Genomic DNA, 19,715 nt, shown 5'->3' with positions numbered 1-19,715 from the left:
TCTGGCTAATTAGCATTTCGCCGGGGCGGCAAATATTGGAGGGCGGCATTTTCAATTTTTTTCAGAGATCCGAATTCCAAGAAGAAAGTATTGAATACTTTTTTTTAATTTCAAAGAATTTCACACATGATTTTTTATCAAATTAATTAGTTTTGGGGGTGGGCGCATTCGAATTTGAAATAATGGTTCATCCGTATCATCCGATTGTTACACACTATCATCTTAAAGATAAAAAACAAAATGTTCAAGCGTTTTATAAAGTCGGAACTCAGCAGAATAACCTGAGACCGCAGAGGGGTGGCAGATATTGGAGAAAGGTATTTTATACTTTTTCCGAGGAATCTACTAGATCCTTAAAAGAATGTATAAAATAGTTTTATTTTACTTTCACCGTGTTTTTTGTTGGATTAATAACTTGATTTTTTTAATGCTGAGTGGAATGTTATTTCAAATTCTTTAAATCAATTATATTTTAAAATAATGTTAGCAAAGCCATCAAACTTACTTTGTAAGAGTATATAGATACAAAATAAGATACTTTTTTGCAAAGGTATCTGAATTTGAATTCATAAGAAATAATTACACTCAATACATTTTGCGTCCATAAAACCCTTCTAACTTTTTATAAAAATTCTCGCCCCGAACAAGGGCGTAGACTTGTATTTTTGCCGGGGCGGCAGAAACGCTAGAGCGGGTCCTTATTGAATATTATTATGAAATATTTTTACATTTATTTATTTATACTCGTGTATATTATTCGTTTTTACCAATCCTTGAATGCCAATTTTGACATTTAATTAATTAACTTTTCGATGATTTATTTAAATGATCGAAAAGTTAATTTTTGAATAATTCGTTGAATATTTTTTCCGGAAAGATATTTTTTGTTCTAGTCATTCATATTATGTATTCCTATTATTGTTCCTTACCAATCCTAAAATGATTTTCATTTTTTGTACAAGTTTGAACTTGTTGGTTTTGTTTATATTTTTCTATGTTATTATAATTAAAATTTTACAAACTGTCGCCTTCAACTTTTTCATATTTCGGTAGAAGACCCCGATAACCCAAAATAATTTGTTTGCATTCTGCAGAGTTGACTGTTAGGGCGGCAAATTGGGTATTTGCCTAGGGCGGCAATTTGGCTAGCGACGGCCCTGAGTTTAACACTGGATATATGGCCCTTCAGTTCTTACATTTGAATAATGTATATTTCGAACAAGTTCTGGAATACAATGACTCTTATTTATTTTCAGATTTCTTTCGGTTCTACATCCCCGAACCTGAGTGATCGTAGAAAGTTTCCATTATTCTTTCGTACAATTCCTCCAGACTCCTCGCACAACTCGGCAAAAATTCTATTTTTGAAACATTTTGGTTGGGATATCGTCATAACGTTCACACAGAGCGAGAATGCCTTTCTTTTGCCAATAAACAACCTAGTCAAGGAATTGGAAATGGCAAACATATCGTGTAAAGCAACGATTACTTTCTCCGTAGAAAATTATAAAGAGCAGTTGAAAACTTTGAAGGTTGGTAAATTATCATTTTTGTTCTTTTCAGGATAAATGTTGTTATTGATTTTGATCCCTGTGTTATTTTACAGGATTCGGAAGTGCGGATAATTTTGGGTAGTTTTTCTCCTGCATTAGTTCCGAAAATATTATGTGAAGTGAGTAAATGCATGTTAAATCCATTATCTATTCATCATATGAATATTTGGAGATATTTTCCATGAAGTGAGCCAGAAAAAAAAAGTTCTCATATATTTTGAACTAATTTATATGTATTTATCTTTATATTCGGTTCAATGTTATTTACCTGCTTTGATCATTATATTTATATTTACATTTACATCTAAATTCTGAAGGTAACAGTGAATTTTAATTTGTTTTTGTGGCAGGACAATTATGCCTACTTTTACATTTACATTTACATTTACACTTACATTTATATTTATATATTTTAAGAAAGGAAACTCTGATACGTCGATTTTGGCGTGTTTGGCGAACTACCCGTTATTATTGATTTATATTGCCATCATTGTCAAAGTTAGGATGTCAATGTCATATCTTGAATGAAAATGTCCTACTTTTTTAGTATTATTTGAAAGAATACACTTTTGCTTACGTCAAAAGTGTCAGAAGCGTCAGAATTAGAGTTATCAACTTTTGATATGTTATTATGTAAGTTAATATATTTCAAGCCTAAAAATATTCAAAAAAGGTCGAACAACACAACAAAAAAACAATTCATTGATTTGAAATTTCAAATTGCATGTCTATACATCTCTCGATAATATGCCAGTGGGTTTGGAAACCTTGGGACTTAAAATGAAATATCGATTACGTCACAACACCTACACAAAATGACGTGATCATTTTGAGATATTTATGGAATATCAGGCAATCAAAAATAAAAATTGTCTTACTTCAGGATTCAAAATTTAGAAAAAAATATTATTTCAACCTTTACCAGCCTATTGTGAAGGGTTAGCATTTTATAATCCTTGAATATGGAATAGGGCTATCCAATAGGAGGTTTCATGTTGATATTGAAAAACGAGTATATTTAAAAAAAATCAATGGATGTTTATTTCATTGTGAAGAGGAAGGTATGCTCTGAATGAATGAAAACGATATCATTCAAATGACCGGCACGCCTACGGTTACAGCACAATATCCTTTTCATGAAATTTTCAATGATCAATTCACACATATGCGGCTGTGCGTCCTCGATAACTTCACAAATTCCATTTTTCAGGTCTTGAATATATTCTGGAGCGTATATACCTTATATTTCACCAGGACCCAAAGAATAAATATTAACATATAACATGGGCTTATAAAACTTTTATCGGGGTGATTTGCTCGACAAATAATTTCTGTGTTGAATTTGTATTCATTTTTGACACTTCCACAGATTTAAAATTACAATCGACTAGTCAATCAAAGTTTCTTGAAACCCGTTGTAAAGGTGGTCCCAAAAAAATATGAAGGTGTTAAATCACAAGATCTCGGTGGCCAAATGTGATCACCTTTTCGAGTTATAACACAGTCAGAAAACTTTTCTTGCCAAATTGCGATCATTTCATTACTTGTGTGGCACGTAGCGCCGTCTTGTTGAAAATAAACGGCCGTCCAGATCAATATCTTCAAATATTAATCATAGCACAATTCCCAACACTGACGAATAATCGAAAAATCTGGGTTTTTGTCAACACTACAGATGGCAGTAGAAAAATTCTCAGGTGTCCTTGAGCGACGCACACGGTTTCGATTTTTCACATCTCTAACTTTTTCTATCAGTTTCATTATTGCTGGTGCTTCACGACGATCCGAAAGTGCTTTAGTTTTGCGAACTGTGACTGCATTTTGTAGCGAATTTTAACAATTTCAATGAGTTACTGAATCGTGTATCATGACATTTTTATTAATGGCTGTCAAAAGATGACAGCTACAAAATTATAGCTGCCCAGATAGCGGCTATTCAAAATGAAACATCTTATTGGAAAACCCTGAAAATCTCAACTATTTCTCTGAAGATGATTAAAAAGTAATAGTTATTTGTTTCACTAGGCAGCAAAGTAGTTGATTGACTGTCACGGCTCATAGTTCAGGAATTCAGCTAAGGCAGACGGCAGTTAATCTACTTTGCTGCTGAGTTGAATATAAAATTTTTTCTTCCATTTTTCATAATGATATATGTAGGATATTGTATTTGCAAATTATCACAATTCCCAAAATTTTTTTATTTTTCCTGTAATGCTCATTCAAATCGCAATTTGATAGAAAGCGAAATTTTTGAAATGATTGGTTGCTATAGAAATGTATAGGTCCATTGATAACTTATAAAATACCTGACAGTTTTTGGGAAAAATATCGGATATATTTATATTATGGACAGTGATAGCGACTTAGAAGTTCTTACTCCTCCAGGAATACCTAATGAAGGTGGCAAAAAATATTGATTGTCAGGAAATGTCGAATGTTTTATTCGCATTGAGAATAATCACTTTGCTGGTTAGGCAGGAGAAGTAATACTTTGCTCATTGAAATGTGTCTGCAAAATCAATATTTGCTGTCCATAGGAGAAAAACTACTTTTTCCTATAACTGCTATGAATAGTAGCGTATTCTTCATAGCTTACTCAATTTCAAAACTATGTATTGCTCATAATGTGGAAATAGTATATTGTGCAACAAGTGGGGAAAGTCCAACTTTTCTCGCGAGTGTGGAAGTTTGTGGCACGAGCCTGAAAGGCGAGTGCCGCAAACACACGAGCGAGAAAAGGACTTTCTCCACATGTTGCACACCATACTTTTCCTACAACTGCACAAATTTCAATCATTCATGTAAAGGACTTGATTCAAATCAAAATGGCCTTCGTTGACAGTATGTGCTAATTTATTGCGTTTCTATAGAAACGACTCAAATGCCCAATTTCATTGGTCTACCAAGCGAGGTGTTGGCAAAGTGCCGTGGGGAATAATATTTCCCACAGTATGAACAATACATAGTTTTGGAATTGAGTAAGCTGTGGAGAATACGCTACTTTTCATAGCAGTTGTAGGAAAATATTATTTCTCTAATTCTGTGGTTATTCCGTTCATTCTTCCACATCTTGTAGAACAAAATCGTGCGAGAATATATCAGAAACGCACAGTTTTCATGGTTATATTTTATTATTCTATGTTGGTACTCCGAACTTTCCGCCACGGCTTTATCTGTCAATTCATCAATTTGCCTTGAAGAAATCAGTTCTGCCAACCAACATTTTTCAATGCAAAAATCACTAAAATATATTTATGGAAATATTTCATTAATATCAATGAAAATGCAATCAATTAGAGAAAATAATGTATAATACTCGTACAGAAGGCTCATTCTACCACTCGTTCATTCCAAAACTCGCCACTTCGTGGCTCGTTTTTGAATTTTGAACTCGTGGAAGAATATCAATGCCTTCTGCACTTGTATTATAAATAACTATTCTCACAGCACTTTGCCCACACCTCGCTTGGTAGACCAATGAAATTGGGCATTGGAGTCGTTTCTATGGAAACGCAATAAATTAGCACATACTGTCAACGAAGGCTATTTTGATTTGAATCAAGTCCATTACTTGAATTATTGAAAATTGTGCAGTTCTAGGGAGAGTATAGTGTGCAACATGTGGAGAATAGTATATTGTGCAACAAGTGGGGAAAGTCCAACTTTTCTCGCGAGTGTGGAAGTACAACTGCACAAATTTCAATAATTCAAGTACTGGACTTGATTCAAATCAAAATGGACTTCGTTGACAGTATGTGCTGATTTATTGCGTTTCCATAGAAACGACTCAAAAGCCCAATTTCATTGGTCTACCAAGCAAGGTGTGGGCAAAGTGCCGTGGGGAATAATATTTCCCACAGTTTGTGCAATACATAGTTTTGAAATTGAGTAAGCTGTGAAGAATACGCTACTTTCCATAGCAGTTGTAGGAAAAGTCCTTTTCTCGCTCGTGTGTTTGCTGCACATTTGGACTTTCCCCACTTGTTGCACAATGTATTATATTTCCGCTTATATTTATTGATTATGCAACAATAGTTTCGTCGAATTAAATTCTGACTTCATCTGGTGAGAATATAAGCGGAAATAAAGTGTTTCAATTATGGTAAGCTGAATTAATTCCAAGTAAAGACCGAAACAATCGAGAATATTTCTCTGAAGGTGATCACTCCTGCATAACTCCGTTATGCAAAATAATTAGTATGTTATATTAAATTATTTTAAGTTGAACCACCCTGTAGAGTTGTATATGCATATATATCTGATGTATTTCATTTGTCCGAGAGGCCTTTCACCTCCGAATGCAGTGGGATGATTATGTTTGGATCCTGCAGGATCATCAGGAAGCCTGGTGGAAATCTCCCTGGAAAACCGAAGACTGCGAAGTGGAGCAATTGAAGCAGGCTGCCGAGGGCTTAATTTTGGTTTCCGATGTCAATGAGATTGTGGATAACGAAACCTCGGCTTACGGATTGGTATTTGAACTTCTCTAATTAAAACATTCTAGCATGTCAACAATCGATGTTGTAGCACCCGCTTTTGCAAGTTTGTAGCTATGCAAGTATGTATTCTGGGGGTAACAGAGTGTTCGTACATTGAAAGCATTATTGGGTTATTAATTATTTCAAGTTTTGGGATGCAATTGTTGGATGCTCCTCTTGTACTTCATCAAATAACGTGGGATAAGTAGAGAGTAATGTTTATGATTCCTTCTACACATTATTCTTCATCACATTCGAAAAAATATAAGGAGATATCCTTTCAAAACGAAGAGGCAAGGGCGTAGATCTTTTTTTCGAAAAAAATTTTTTGATGACGTTTACTCGAATCTGTAATGTGACACAGCTTACTAGCTGGTTCTTTAAATCTTTTGGATTTTCCTGAGAGTTACTAGAGAGCTGTTTGAAATTTTTTTCTCAGCTGATACGACAGAACTATATCAAACCAAAAAGTGTAGTACTGGATCAGAGTTTCTTTTTACATTTTTCTAAACTACAGCGGTTCACTAAAAAATTGTTCTGGAGGAAATAAACAGGAACCCTTCCTAAATTGAAATATCTAAATATGACAAACGGGTAAATGTATACCGATGACGAATGAAAAAATCACAGATGGCAAATAAGGGGCCGAAAAAGCGGATAAATATAGGAAAATAATGAACTCCGGACAAAGACATGATCGTAATGCAATAGAAGTATTCATCTTAAAAGCGATAAAAAACTCTTAAACCGTAAAAGGGTCCGATTTTTTACTGCCGTGTGGAGTTCAAAACAAAGCAAAATGATTATTGGTTCATTTTATGTAAAAATTTTCGTTCTTCGTCTTTGCGACAGTTCTGCAATTTTATATTTTGGAAATCCCCCAGTACCCCCCATTTCCATGCCCTTGGAAAGAGGAAGTTATATTCGAAATGTTTCTTACTGATAAATCCATCGATTTGCAGATTCGTAAAAATCTTCTCAAGGACGTTTTGAAGAAAATATGTATTTCTTAACCTTTCTCTTGCCTATATGAATCTGCAAATGGATGGGTTTTTCAGTACGGAACATTTCGAATATAACTTTCGCTTTCTTTTGAAAGGAACACTCCGCATCCGTTTTTCGAGTGTGATGTAGAATGAGGTCTAGAATAGGATTTATAAACATTTTTCGATTGTACAGGATGGGCAAATTTTGATGTTTTAGCATTACAACTTTTAAACCACAGGAGAGACAAAACCTGATACCCTATTCTCGTTCTCTTTTTCTGAGAAACTAACAAGAGCAGTAATTAGTATTCATTTTTAGCCATCTTCTTACATAAACATACATATCTCCGCTAATACTGATGATAGAGCTCTGAAATTAAAACATCATACAGGCACTTTTTAACTTAGAATCCAGTGGCGTACTCGTTTCTTTAAAAAGGTTTTTATTACGAAGCTATGACCCAAAGTTACGTTTTTTCAAATGGAAACAAGAGATTTTTGTGATCAAATGTAACAACACCAAAGAACAATAGTATATTATATTGATGATCTTTTACATCTTGATTACTCACAATAGTGATGATTACCCATCCTGGGTAAACGTTTTCTATGTTTAACAATGGAGAACATTTGAGAGTTTTAAGGGCCTCTAGCGATAAACTAGCCTATAGAAACACTTTTCCCTATTGAACTCTTTGTTTGGAATGACATGAACTATGACATATTGAAAATTCAGCTAATTTGACAAGAGGCTACCTTCTCTGAAAAAGTGTCCGATATCCTTTCTCAAGAAATTGGCATTTTCGGACCACACAGTTAGACTTTTTTGAAAAAATAAAGGTATAACTCCTTTAAATTGAAAATTACTCAAGAAAACTTTCCAGCAGATTTATCAGGCGAATTGAATTTTAGGAGAATATGAGAGAAATAGTTCATATAATAATTTCTCTATTTGATTTCAGTAATAAGTTCATTACAGTACTAAAAACAGTGCTGTGATGAACTCATTACAGCATCGTTTTCAGTCATATTTTTCGTATTGTGGTTGTCTACACTGACTGAATTTGGATATAGTGAAATGATTTGCAACATTATTCTCATTTCTCTAAATTCTGGTGGCTTAAAATCGATTTCATCAGACAGAATTCACGAATTCAATGCCTAATCATAAATTATTTCAACATTCGAAACGTACGATTTAAATTCAAATTCCGTAACCTGTCAATTTTCCTAAAAGTCACACAAACTGCCAAGATACAACACAAAAGTCACTAGAATGTATAATATTTGACAAAACTAGACTGCTATAAGGAAAATCTCGTCTAATACTCGTTGCAGAAGACAATTCCAACACTCATGCGTTCGAAATTCGTTCCTTCTTCGCTCGTTTTCGAATTGCGTATTAGTATTGGAAAAAGAAGCCCATTCTGCTACTTGTTGCAGAATATACTATTTCATATGTTCAACGTTCTGCCAAATACACTGTATGCATTTTTGATTTAAACTGCTTATTCATTGAATTAGGCCCAGCACATATATGCTCCTCACCCCCTGCACCATAGCTATTTCTTTATTCCGATGTTGAGGGCAAATGCAATATGAGCCATTAATTTTTTATTATGACAACCTCAGCCTGATTAAGTTCATGTAAACAACACCCTTCATAATAATCCCTTGACGTACCTAAGTTAACAGGGTTCATCCAGATCAAAGAAGTGTTGATAGTGTCGCAAACCTTCAACGTACGTCAAATATAATTAGGAATTCACACGGTGTTCCATAGAGGTAGGATTACCAAAGGACCTCCATTATTCTATTGATTGAAGGTTGATTTAGTATAACGAGGGGAAAATCATACACCTTCTCTTAGAACCATGGCGCAGGAAATACAGTATTCATAAGCTAATCAATGGATACCTGATCGTATATTAGTGAGATGATATCGAATATCCTTATTTTTTACTCAGTTATTCCAAAAATGTTTTATTTTAGCCGGAAGAGAACCTCATATATAAACTCCGAAACACAGCCTGAATATTGATAGAAGTTCATTTCATTTCTAAAATTTCTGCATAGTTTTATCTTTATTTCTAGTTTATTATGTTGGAGGAAAATATTTACGATTTTTTCTATCAATCCCAAAATCTTGATTCTGTCCATTTATTCTTGGAACAGCCTTAACTTTCAGTATTATTATCTGATTTTAATGGCATCAGGAATGAGTAGGTTTTCTGTTTCGATTGATCTATAAAAATTCAAGCATTTTTAGCTGAAGGATGTGATATATTTTAGCAAATAAAATATGTGACTGAATATATAAAAGGGAGTAGCTGTGGGAATAGAGTTCATAAGAAAAATTAATACCAGGTATCGCAATTAGAGCCTGTTTTTTTTTCATAAAATTTCTGGAACTGGTACATTATAAAGTTGGAATTGAACTAACACTTTAGCCTTATCTTTTTTCAACATTTTTATATTTGATTCACTTCATTATCTTTCTCATTACTCGATAAACACCATTTTATAAAATAATATGATTTTATGGAAAAAGAACAATTAACAACGAAAAAACGAAACAAAATAAAAAGAAAAAAGTTGAATGATAGTATCTGTATCCTCCCGGTATAATATCAGCATTGTCACTACAAAAAGAAGTGAATTGAAACATTTTAGCAGATAGAAGTGTTACAAGACCAAAGGCGAATACTGGTTTTAGGCGAAGTATAAACTAGCATACTAACACACACATTGACTATATTCAAACCAATCATTTTGTAAATAAATCGTAGTATTAACATATTATGCAACATTCCAGAAAAGAAGTAGATTTCAATATTTAATTTATGGAATATGTCTCTCAGAAAGAACATTTTCTAGTTAACGTAGTGGTTTTCGAATGTTCATCTTTATCAGAATAAAGTTACGCTGTTATCTTGTAGAAACAATGTACATTAAAAGTGAATTTGTTTCGGATATATCGCCTATTCATTAAATTACTGCCGAGTTGCAAAATGGTGCAGGTGCCGGTAGTAACAAACTAATTATTTTCAAAAATAAGTCTTCGAAAACGTTTGAAGAAAGATAAAATTTTGAACCTACTGCAGATTTTGTACGTTCTATTTAATTCGAAAACTTTATTTGTCGTACAAGGTTTAGAAATTATTAGGTACTTACGTGTATGAAATTTGGTAGACAATAATAAGTTGAAATACATTTAAATTCTTCAGTAGAATCTAATCCGAGAGCAGAAAATTGAGTTTGTGAACTGGGAAATATGGTATCTCTTTATATTTATTTAGACGATCATTCCATAGAACTAAGTGAGAAGAGCTTCAACAAAGCGCAAATCCCCTTATATGGAAGGCTTGCGATTACGATGAAAAGGCCCTTAGAAAGTGCGTGTTAAGCCAAATATCTACTGGGACAGTGACGGTGTAATAAGTAGTTACACAAATATTTTTATTGATATTTTGCCACCTGCTTGAGCAGAATTTATTACTTCACCAGAAGTGATAACACTGAGAAGAAGCAGAAGAAGGTTATCGGCCTAATTGAAAAGAAATTGAAGTTCAAAGTTTAAGTATTCAGGGTTTTGTAGGGAGGCAGAGTCAGTTAATGGAACAAGACATATTTTTTGGAACAAACAAACATGCAGTAAAATGGCCAAGCGTCAATTTCATTGAAATCGAATAGGCGCTCTCAACAATTCATAGGATCTCTAGTGAATTCGTGACAGTTTTCACAGATTTGGTCATACAATCCCAAACTTAACCTAGTCCAACAAAAATCTTCAGAATCTGAGATTACCTATCAAGGCCTTTCCATTTCGAATGTTTTATTCAGCCAGGAGGTGGAATTAACCTTATCTGAAAAGACGTCAAACATGAATTCGATGTATCGAGACATACGTTTCAATTTCACGGTTGAACAGCTCATTCAGCCAACGCGAAAAACATCTCCTGCTAAAATATCGGTTAATTAAGTCTTCTCCAGTCGAAGCCCTTAATTGTTTTGATTTTTCACAGAAAACGAGCAATTTCCAGTAAGCCCACAGCCGCAGTTTTATCTGTGTTCGCGAGGCTGGAATTAATTGGTCCTAGTGGTTGAATTAATCCCAGAAGTCTGACGATACCAACAACGCAGGAGTGGTGAAGATTCGGTTTAAACATTTCTCTTGAAACGAAAGCTGCGTTAGAAATAAATGCTTCTCCGTATTGAATATTTTCAGCTTATGAAAGATCTAAAACCTACGAATTATAAGGTGTAGTAAAAGGAAATCTATCATTTTTGCATGAAAAACAAAGCTTTTATTATCATAGATCCGATTAAGGTCAAATATGCGCTGTTCTGTTCGACAACTTGTTGCCATTTTGAAGGTGATATCATTATGCTTCTCTCATAGAAGACCTCGTCTCTATTGTCAAAAAATTGACTAGGGATTCACGGCTTAGCTTGATTTTCAAACTACTTGGCTTGGCTCAAGTCAAGTAGTAGTTTTTCAATCTCCAGTCAAGTATTTATTTATCAAGTTCTTGAAACATATCAAACTACTTGATTTTTAGCAGTTTTATTGTGTAGTGTCACATCAATAACATAATGATGAAATGAGAAAAACCTTGCAAAAAACACTTATTAATTGAACTCATTGTATAAAAGAATCGAAATTGTCATCTTTTTTGAAATAGAAACATGAATTAAATCACTATAAATCATAACAAAATAAAAAATAAAGTTTCTTAATATTGAGAAACCTCTAACTTTTGTTTGATTTCATAATTTTCCATCCAGAATCTAAGACACATGAGGCATCTTATAGATTTGTCGCCTAACCTATTGCGAGTTTTATAACTGTAAGAGCAGCTCTGGAAAATTGTCTTTCAACAGGAGCTGAAGATGCTGGCGTTGATAAAAATCTTTGGCAATTTTGGCCAAGTTTGGAAAGATATTTCTGAAACTACCAAAATCTACCAATAAAAATCATAGAAATGTGAGAAAACTACTAATAAAGTCACACTGACGAATGCTTCAGTCTCTCGGCGCTCGAGGAATCTCCTTATTTAGTCTGAGCGAGCACCAGATAACAGAAATATATGCCGTGCGACGCGTGCATATCAAGCTCAAGTAATATCAAGTCAAGCTCAAGTATGTAATTTTTCTTGATTTAGATTTTGAAGTAAAGCAGTGGGTTGAAATGTCAAGCTATTTGGCTTGATGAACGAACTGATGAATCCCTAATTGAGACAGTCGATTTTCACAAGCCTCTGTTGAAAACTTGCCTTCAAGTAGGAAATCTTACAATTTAGATATAGGAAATTTCATTCTCTTTCAATACATCTTATGATATGCAGGTCATTACATTTGAAAAACGCACTTTTTATCTTTTAAGTATGTTTCGTTGAAGCTTGTGATTATGAAACACCTGTATTATTATTGGCGTATTTTATTACACGTAAACGATAAACGGATATTGGTAATCCTTATAGGGACAAGGAAGTTAATACATAAATAATCGAGAGGCTACGCATCTCTTCGAGTTGAACACCAATCATCTAAGAGGGCATAACCTGAAATTGACCCGGGAAAGATTCCATACGAGATCCCGTGAGAATTTTCTGAGCAACCGAGTTTTCGCATGATGTTGTTGAAGCTCCATCGATGAACGTGTTCAAGAATAGGAAAAGAGTTCTTGAATAGAGTTAATTATATTTTCATGTATTGGATATTTCATCATGGATATTTTTTGTTTTTCTCAAATTGCATTGATGTTATTTTTATCTTTAGGGGTTTTTTGATGTTTTGTTTACTAAGAGTTTTATAGTTATATACTCAACTCTGTATATCTAATGAGACCATGAACCTTCCCAAGAAAGAATTGCAGTAAAATAGTGTTTCATATTTAAAATTTTATGAATGAATGTGTGCCAAAACTTTCGAGACATAATGTTATTCAACACATGAATGGAGTTAAGAACAGCAACAACTATAAGATTATCATTTTATTGGACTTTTCAGTGAATTTCATTCAACTCTTACCGTCGGTATTATAAAAGGATAACCGACGGTTGATTTGCTAGTTGACGCATCGGTTGAACCGCAGGTTATCCTTAATACCGACCCTAAGCCTTCGAACAGTGCTGTGTTTGAAACAGCGATGGCACACAGTAACAAATCCTACACAAAACATAATTGATTCTTTTATTTCGTAGGAGCTTTATACTTCTATACGAAAAAACAATGAACATAACAGAAGTAATGCGCCACACCGGTCAGAGTGAGCTCTTTTTGAAATATAATTTGAATTGCCCATACTCATTTTTGTTGAACTAAATCAATGTACTGACACACAGTTCCAATTGCTTCAATAGTGTATAGATATTAGGTTGGCCTATTACTTTAATCCCAAATTGAAATGATAATCTTTATATTTCAGGGATCCTATTTAATTGAAAACTTCAACGCGACGGTCAAATCGAGATACATCAAGTACGTCTACGATGCAGTTTGGGCAATAGCATTAGCTCTGAGAGGAAACAGGTTGATTACATGCACCACTTCCGAATATTATTATCACCGCAGGGGGGAGATGGTGGCCCAATTTGTGGAGGAGATGGAATCGTTAAGTTTTGCCGGACTGTCCGTAAGTGCTGAAGTCCCTAATATAATTTCTAGGAGGAACTTATAACGTGAACGGTGTCATCGAATTTCCGTAGAATTTACGAAGGATACAGTTAAGATACAGGGCCAGCTTTAGGGGTGAAACAGTGAGGCGACCGTTTCAGGCACCTCTATTTGAGGGGCGGCAATTCGGCTTAATTTGCTGGCTGCCCTTTCCATATTTTATCTTTGATTATCAAAAAACCAACATGAGATTGTTTCGTTCCGCTGCATTTGTCAACATTACATCCAATAAAATTCACCGTAACGCCTTTACTGAGCTTCCTGTATAATAAATAACACATTGCAGCCCAACCAACTTTGAATAGAATCCCCTATTATCTTCATTGAAAGAGGAATAAAATCATTATGTAATTCACAAAGATGAAAACACCGATGTTTACAACATATGGAAAATTCCTACGATTTTTTTTATTACTCCCCAAGAAAAAAATCGATCTACGCCCTTGCGTCAGCACCGTCAGATAAAAGTATTCTATCGTCGAGTTTTAATCTACTTCCTGAAACCCTATGAAGATATGTATCTGATGGAATACCTCAGATGAAACACTGACCAGATTATGGCAGAAAAGCCTTAAATTTTCCGCAAAGGAAAGGAAAAATTCTCATCATTTTGAAAAAATCTCCAGTTTCAGCAGTTTAAAAAAAAACTGCCAATGAATGAACAAGTGTTGGGATAAGCCTGCTGTATGATTATTATAAATTATTTTCTCTAATTTCGTAGCAAATCCGTTCATTCTGCCATACCTTGTAGAAAAAAATCGAGTGATAATATTTCAGGTTCACACAGATTCGCTAATTCACTGAATTTTTATTGTAATTAATGAAATATTTCCATAAATGTTGTTTAGTGATTTGTGAATTTAAAATTGTTGGTTGACAGAATTTTTTTCTCTATCACTATGGAAAAATTGTCACTAGTTAATTTTTCTGAAATTTTAGTATTTTGTAGGATATGATCTCCTGAACAAAAAAGTCAATGGGTCCAACTCAATCCTGTGACAAGATTTTCAGATACAGGGTGTCGAACTTGAAGAATGGCATTTCTTCAAAGTAATATTTCTCGTAGCAAAAGATCTAGAATGAAACAATTTTGCGCAGCAAATATTGTTATTTTGTCATTGTAAAATGAAAGATATTGTAAAGGGTGTCCCAAATTCGATGTTCAATTAATGAAAGCCTATCGAGAACTATAAATAAGACCTAGAGAATATCTTCAAGGACTCCCGATCTCTTTTTTCGATATAATGAGATATCAGAAAGCAGATCAGATATATCTTGTTTGGTTATCGAGTTACAGGGCGTTTCTGAAAAATGATCTTGAGTGAACATCGAATATGGGACACGATGTACAATGTCAACGCACCTCTTACCGTTACTAGGGATTCACGGCTTGGCTTGATTTTCATGCTACTTGGCTTGGGCTTAACTTGATTTCAAGTCAAGCTCAAGTCAAGTCAAGTAGTAGTTTTTCAACTCAAGTTAAATCACTATAAATCATAACAAAATAAAAAATAATGAAAAAAATAAAGTTTCTTAATATTGAGAAACCTCCAGACTTTGTTTGTGTCATAATTTTCTATCCAGGATCTAAGACACATGAGGCACATATAGATTTGTCGCCTAACCTATTGCGGGTTCTTGTAACTGTAAGAGCAGCTCTGGAAAATTGTCTTTCAACAGGAGCTGAAGATGATGGCGTTGATTAAAAATTCTTGGTTATTTTGGCCAAGTTCGGAAATATATTTCTGAAACTACCAAAATCTACCAATAGATTTCATAGAAATATGAGAAAACTACTAATAAAGTCACACTGGCGAATGCTTAAGTCTTAAGCGCGCACGAGATTGCAGAAATATATGCCGTGCGACGCGTGCATATCAAGCTCAAGTAATATCAAGTACCTTGATATCAAGTCAAGCATAAAATATCTTAAATAAAGTCAAGCGAAGCCCTAATATGTAATTTTTCACGAGCTTGATTTTCAAGTCAAGTAGTTGTTTAAAATGTCAAGCTACCTGGCTTGATGAATCCCTAACCGTTACACTGTATGAAATTTTCATTGTATATAATTTTTTGACAACTACAAGACAATACAATCGTCCCTCTTAATATATTACCCTGTGTATCTCAAAAAATTTTCATAGCATAGCCAATAATGTTTGACATTATACATAATAGTTTATTCGACCTAAGACTAATACCAAAAAATTCGAAAATTCTATGGACAACTTTTTCAAATAAATGTTTAGAGGAGGGGATATTTCCGAGTAGCCTAAAGAGAGCACGAGTGGTTCCTGTATATAAAAGTGGAGATGCGGGTCTACAGCAGAATTATAGGCCAATATCAATATTGCCGGTGTTCTCCAAGGTGGTAGAGGTGGTGATCAAGAAGAGGCTGGTAAATTTCTTTGAAAAAAACAATTTCTTTTCACAACCTCAGCATGGTTATAGGAAAGGAAAATCAGTAATGTCCGCCATTTGGGAAGTAATAAAGCTCACAACATCAGCTTGGGATGATAATGATATGGTGGAATTGGTGTGTCTAGATTTAACGAAGGCTTTTGACACCGTCGATCATGATGTGCTACTCGAAAAATTACACCATTATGGAGTGAGAGGGGTGGCACATAAACTGATAACTTCATACTTGACAAATTGGGATCAGATAGTAACGTGGTTAGATCAAAGATCGAGTGTTGGAAGTGTCAGGACAGGTGTTCCACAAGGTTCGGTGCTTGGGCCGATCTTATTTCTGGTATACATCAATGATTTGATGTACAATGTTGAAACTTATGGAGGCACCCTATATGCTGACGATGCTTCAATTATGGTCAGAGGCGCGAATGCTGCGGAAATACGAGATCATGTGGCAACAGTCTTGGAGCGCATGGCGGAGTGGTTTCAGGCCAACAAACTGAAGGTGAATGAGAGCAAAACACATCACCTCTTGCTTTCACATTCGGTACCAACATCTGAACCCATCAAGTTTCTCGGAGTCCATTTGGAAAATAGGTTAGGTTGGAAGACCAACATCAATTCTCTGATATCAAAATTATCAGTGGCAGTTTTCACAATCCGAAGAATAAAAATGTGTGCTTCAACTGTTGTAGCCCGTCAAGCGTATTTTGCCAACTTTCACGCAGTAGCCTCCCAGAGTATCCTTTTATGGGGAGCGACATCCGAGGCATTAAGGGTGTTGAGACTTCAGAAGAGAGCAGTAAGAGCATTATATGGTCTTGCACCTAGGGATAGCTGCAAGGAAACTTTTGTAACCGGAGAAATTCTGACTGTGCCATGTATGTACATTCACGCCTGCCTCAAATATGTACACAAAAACATCCACCAGTTTCCCAGAAATTCAAGCAGACATGCCTATGATACGCGAAACAAGGCAGCCCTGGAGACACCTTTCCATCGTCTGGCATCTACTCAGCTGGGGTCCTGTATTTTACAATATCGTATAAAGGCTCTAAATGAAAAACGTTTCAGCACGGAGGTGAAGAGGGTGGCTATTGAGGACGGCGATGTATGAGGTGAATGAACTTTTCGACTGTGATATTTTTGATATTTGATATTTCATGTTTGTACAAAATATTGTTATTTGTGAAACTGTTAAACTGTCCTTTTTGACATTTTGATATTATTGCTATTCTCGACGTTTTCCTGTATGTTTATACTGTGAAATAAATATTATTATTATATCTATATATTTAATCTTAAATATTCATTATTATTATTATTAATGACATAGTGAATTATGAACTAAACTAATTTCATTTTCAATAATGTTTGACTCACCCAGTATCTAACAATAATATTCATTGAAAACCTGTCTAAAATTATTAACTTATGTGTAAACAATATTTATATTACTTTAAAGAAATGCCATTTTCCAACTTCGCCAACCTCTGTATCTCGAAAATAAGTTATAAGATTGAATTGGACCCAGGGACTTTCTTGTTCGGGAGGTCATGTTTTACAACATACCTATAAAAAATTCAGCAGAATTAACCGGTTACCATTTTACCACTAGGATGCTGCCTGGTCCTTTGACCAGATTAATCTGTGGCAGGAGAGTTCCGAGTACCAACAAATAATAATGAAATATAACCAGGAAATCTGTATGAAACTGAGATATCCCCGCACGATTTTTTTCTACAAGGTAGAATGAACGTAACGTATTTGCCACATAATTGGTGAATCTGAAATTACATACATAATTATCGATTCTAATTATGTTTAGGAAATATTGAATTCTATAAAATAATTTCAAATTCGAGGAAAACTATTGGGTTAAATTCGCGATGTTGCCTTGTCTTCCTAGAATACAGATAATATTAGGTGCTATCTGCAAATATCTATCCGATGAATCGAAATACCTCGATTTTCCTGGAATATTCGTTTTAACCAGACAATGGAGGCCTTTACGCGTATGCCAAATAAAGCTGAATGGAGAGAGAAAATTTTATATTAAAAAATATAACTTCCACAGGGATATCATTCGAATTTTAGACTTTTGCCTCACCTTTTACTACGCGCTCTATCATTTCGTGCCAATGTCTGTTATTTACCGACTTCGATCCAAGAATGGTCTCAAAGGATAAGTTTCGATTCACTGTTGACAAATCCGTGGTCAAATTCAAGTGTGTCCGTCCGGCCGTAAAATCCATGCAAATAGACCTAAAAATTTGAAATATGCAGGGTAGGTTCGGATTTAGAATACCCGCTGGATTCGTTAATGAGCACAATTCATCTAGAGGTTTCGTAAATATAATTTTTCAAAAAATTGTTTTCCTAACGATGAAAATTCGCATTTTGATATAAAATAACAATTATATCTTCGTGCTGAATTTTATGTCGATCATGTAATCAGAACAATATAAAATTAAGAAGAATATCGAAAAAAATATTTTCGTGGCAACATTATCGATGGATTTAAAATTTTGGATGTTGATATGAATTAAGAATTTCAAGCTTCGTACAGAATTTCAAGCTGATAACATCTTCAGAACCATAGGAAATTCAGGAGTACCTATTGGGAAAGACATACCTGATTTTGCCGTGACAACATATCCGACCAAGATGGGACTTTTTATGTATAATAAAAATAACAATTTCAAGTTTCATGCAGAATATCGTGTTGATATCATTTGAACCAAAAAAATTCAAGCAGAATATCGAAACAAAACTAATATTTGAGTGATACTAGATCCCACTGAATTGGAATTGAATATTAAATAATTACATATCTTTATGCAAAATTATTATTAAGACCGCACCACTTTGTTGCAATAACAATAACAATAACTTCATGGAATTTTTGCATAAAATTTAAAATTGTTACTTTATACTGGGTTATACATTTTCGAAGTTTTTTATGTTCAGTTGAAGGTTAGCCATTTAACAACAGGTATGGATCGTTCATCTACTGTTGAACATGTGGAAATTGTGAAAACTTACTACAGCAATAATGATTCTGTAATAAGTACGTTTGGTACATAATCGAAATGCATGCTCGATCAAAAATATTGCGGCGCGCACAACATTTGGGCCTCTCTCACGGCACGCTTTGGTATATATTGCATTTGAATTTGCATCCCCATCTTTATAAGGATTAGTTGACACAAGAACTAAAGCCAGCTGACCATGGAATTCAAAGAACATATGCCGATTGGATGCTTGAACAAGAATGTTTGGATGACATTTTTTCTCATTGGATTTTCTTCAGCGATGAAGAACGTTTTTCACTCGTTCACTCGTAAAGAAGCAAAATTTTCGCATCATGTAACTGCTAAGAGACTTTTATCTCCACAAAACCTCACTGTATGGTGATTGGTGTGCAATTTGGTCTGGTGGAGTTATTTGCCCGTAACTCTGCGAAAAGGTCAAAAGTGATATGGAATTGGATGAAATGTGGTTCGTGCAAGATAGTTCAATAAACCACTTTTGGTATCATTGCAAGAAAAATTGCCAGGACATATAATTTCTCGTTTCGGTGATGTGAATAGCCACCAAGATCA

General features: G+C 34.4%; 1 protein-coding gene across 2 annotated transcripts in view; it reads left to right on the top strand.

Moving 5' to 3' along the window:
* The window catches only part of LOC123684889 (gamma-aminobutyric acid type B receptor subunit 2), a 45,444-nt gene that overhangs the window by 4,606 nt on the left and 21,123 nt on the right, over positions 1–19,715 (top strand). The window contains exons 3-6 of one of the 2 annotated variants that reach the window (XM_045624390.1): positions 1,257–1,532; positions 1,607–1,672; positions 5,837–6,025; positions 13,448–13,654. In XM_045624390.1, the coding sequence (XP_045480346.1) occupies positions 1,257–1,532; positions 1,607–1,672; positions 5,837–6,025; positions 13,448–13,654 (738 nt within the window). The remainder of the gene's footprint in view (positions 1–1,256; positions 1,533–1,606; positions 1,673–5,836; positions 6,026–13,447; positions 13,655–19,715) is intronic. The other variant, XM_045624391.1, reaches the window with a different exon arrangement.

Source organism: Harmonia axyridis, chromosome 7 (genome assembly GCF_914767665.1).
Source record: "Harmonia axyridis chromosome 7, icHarAxyr1.1, whole genome shotgun sequence".
NCBI classification, from domain to species: domain Eukaryota; kingdom Metazoa; phylum Arthropoda; class Insecta; order Coleoptera; family Coccinellidae; genus Harmonia; species Harmonia axyridis.
Note: the sequence above shows the minus strand (reverse complement) of the source record. Positions and strands in the feature narration are given on the sequence as shown.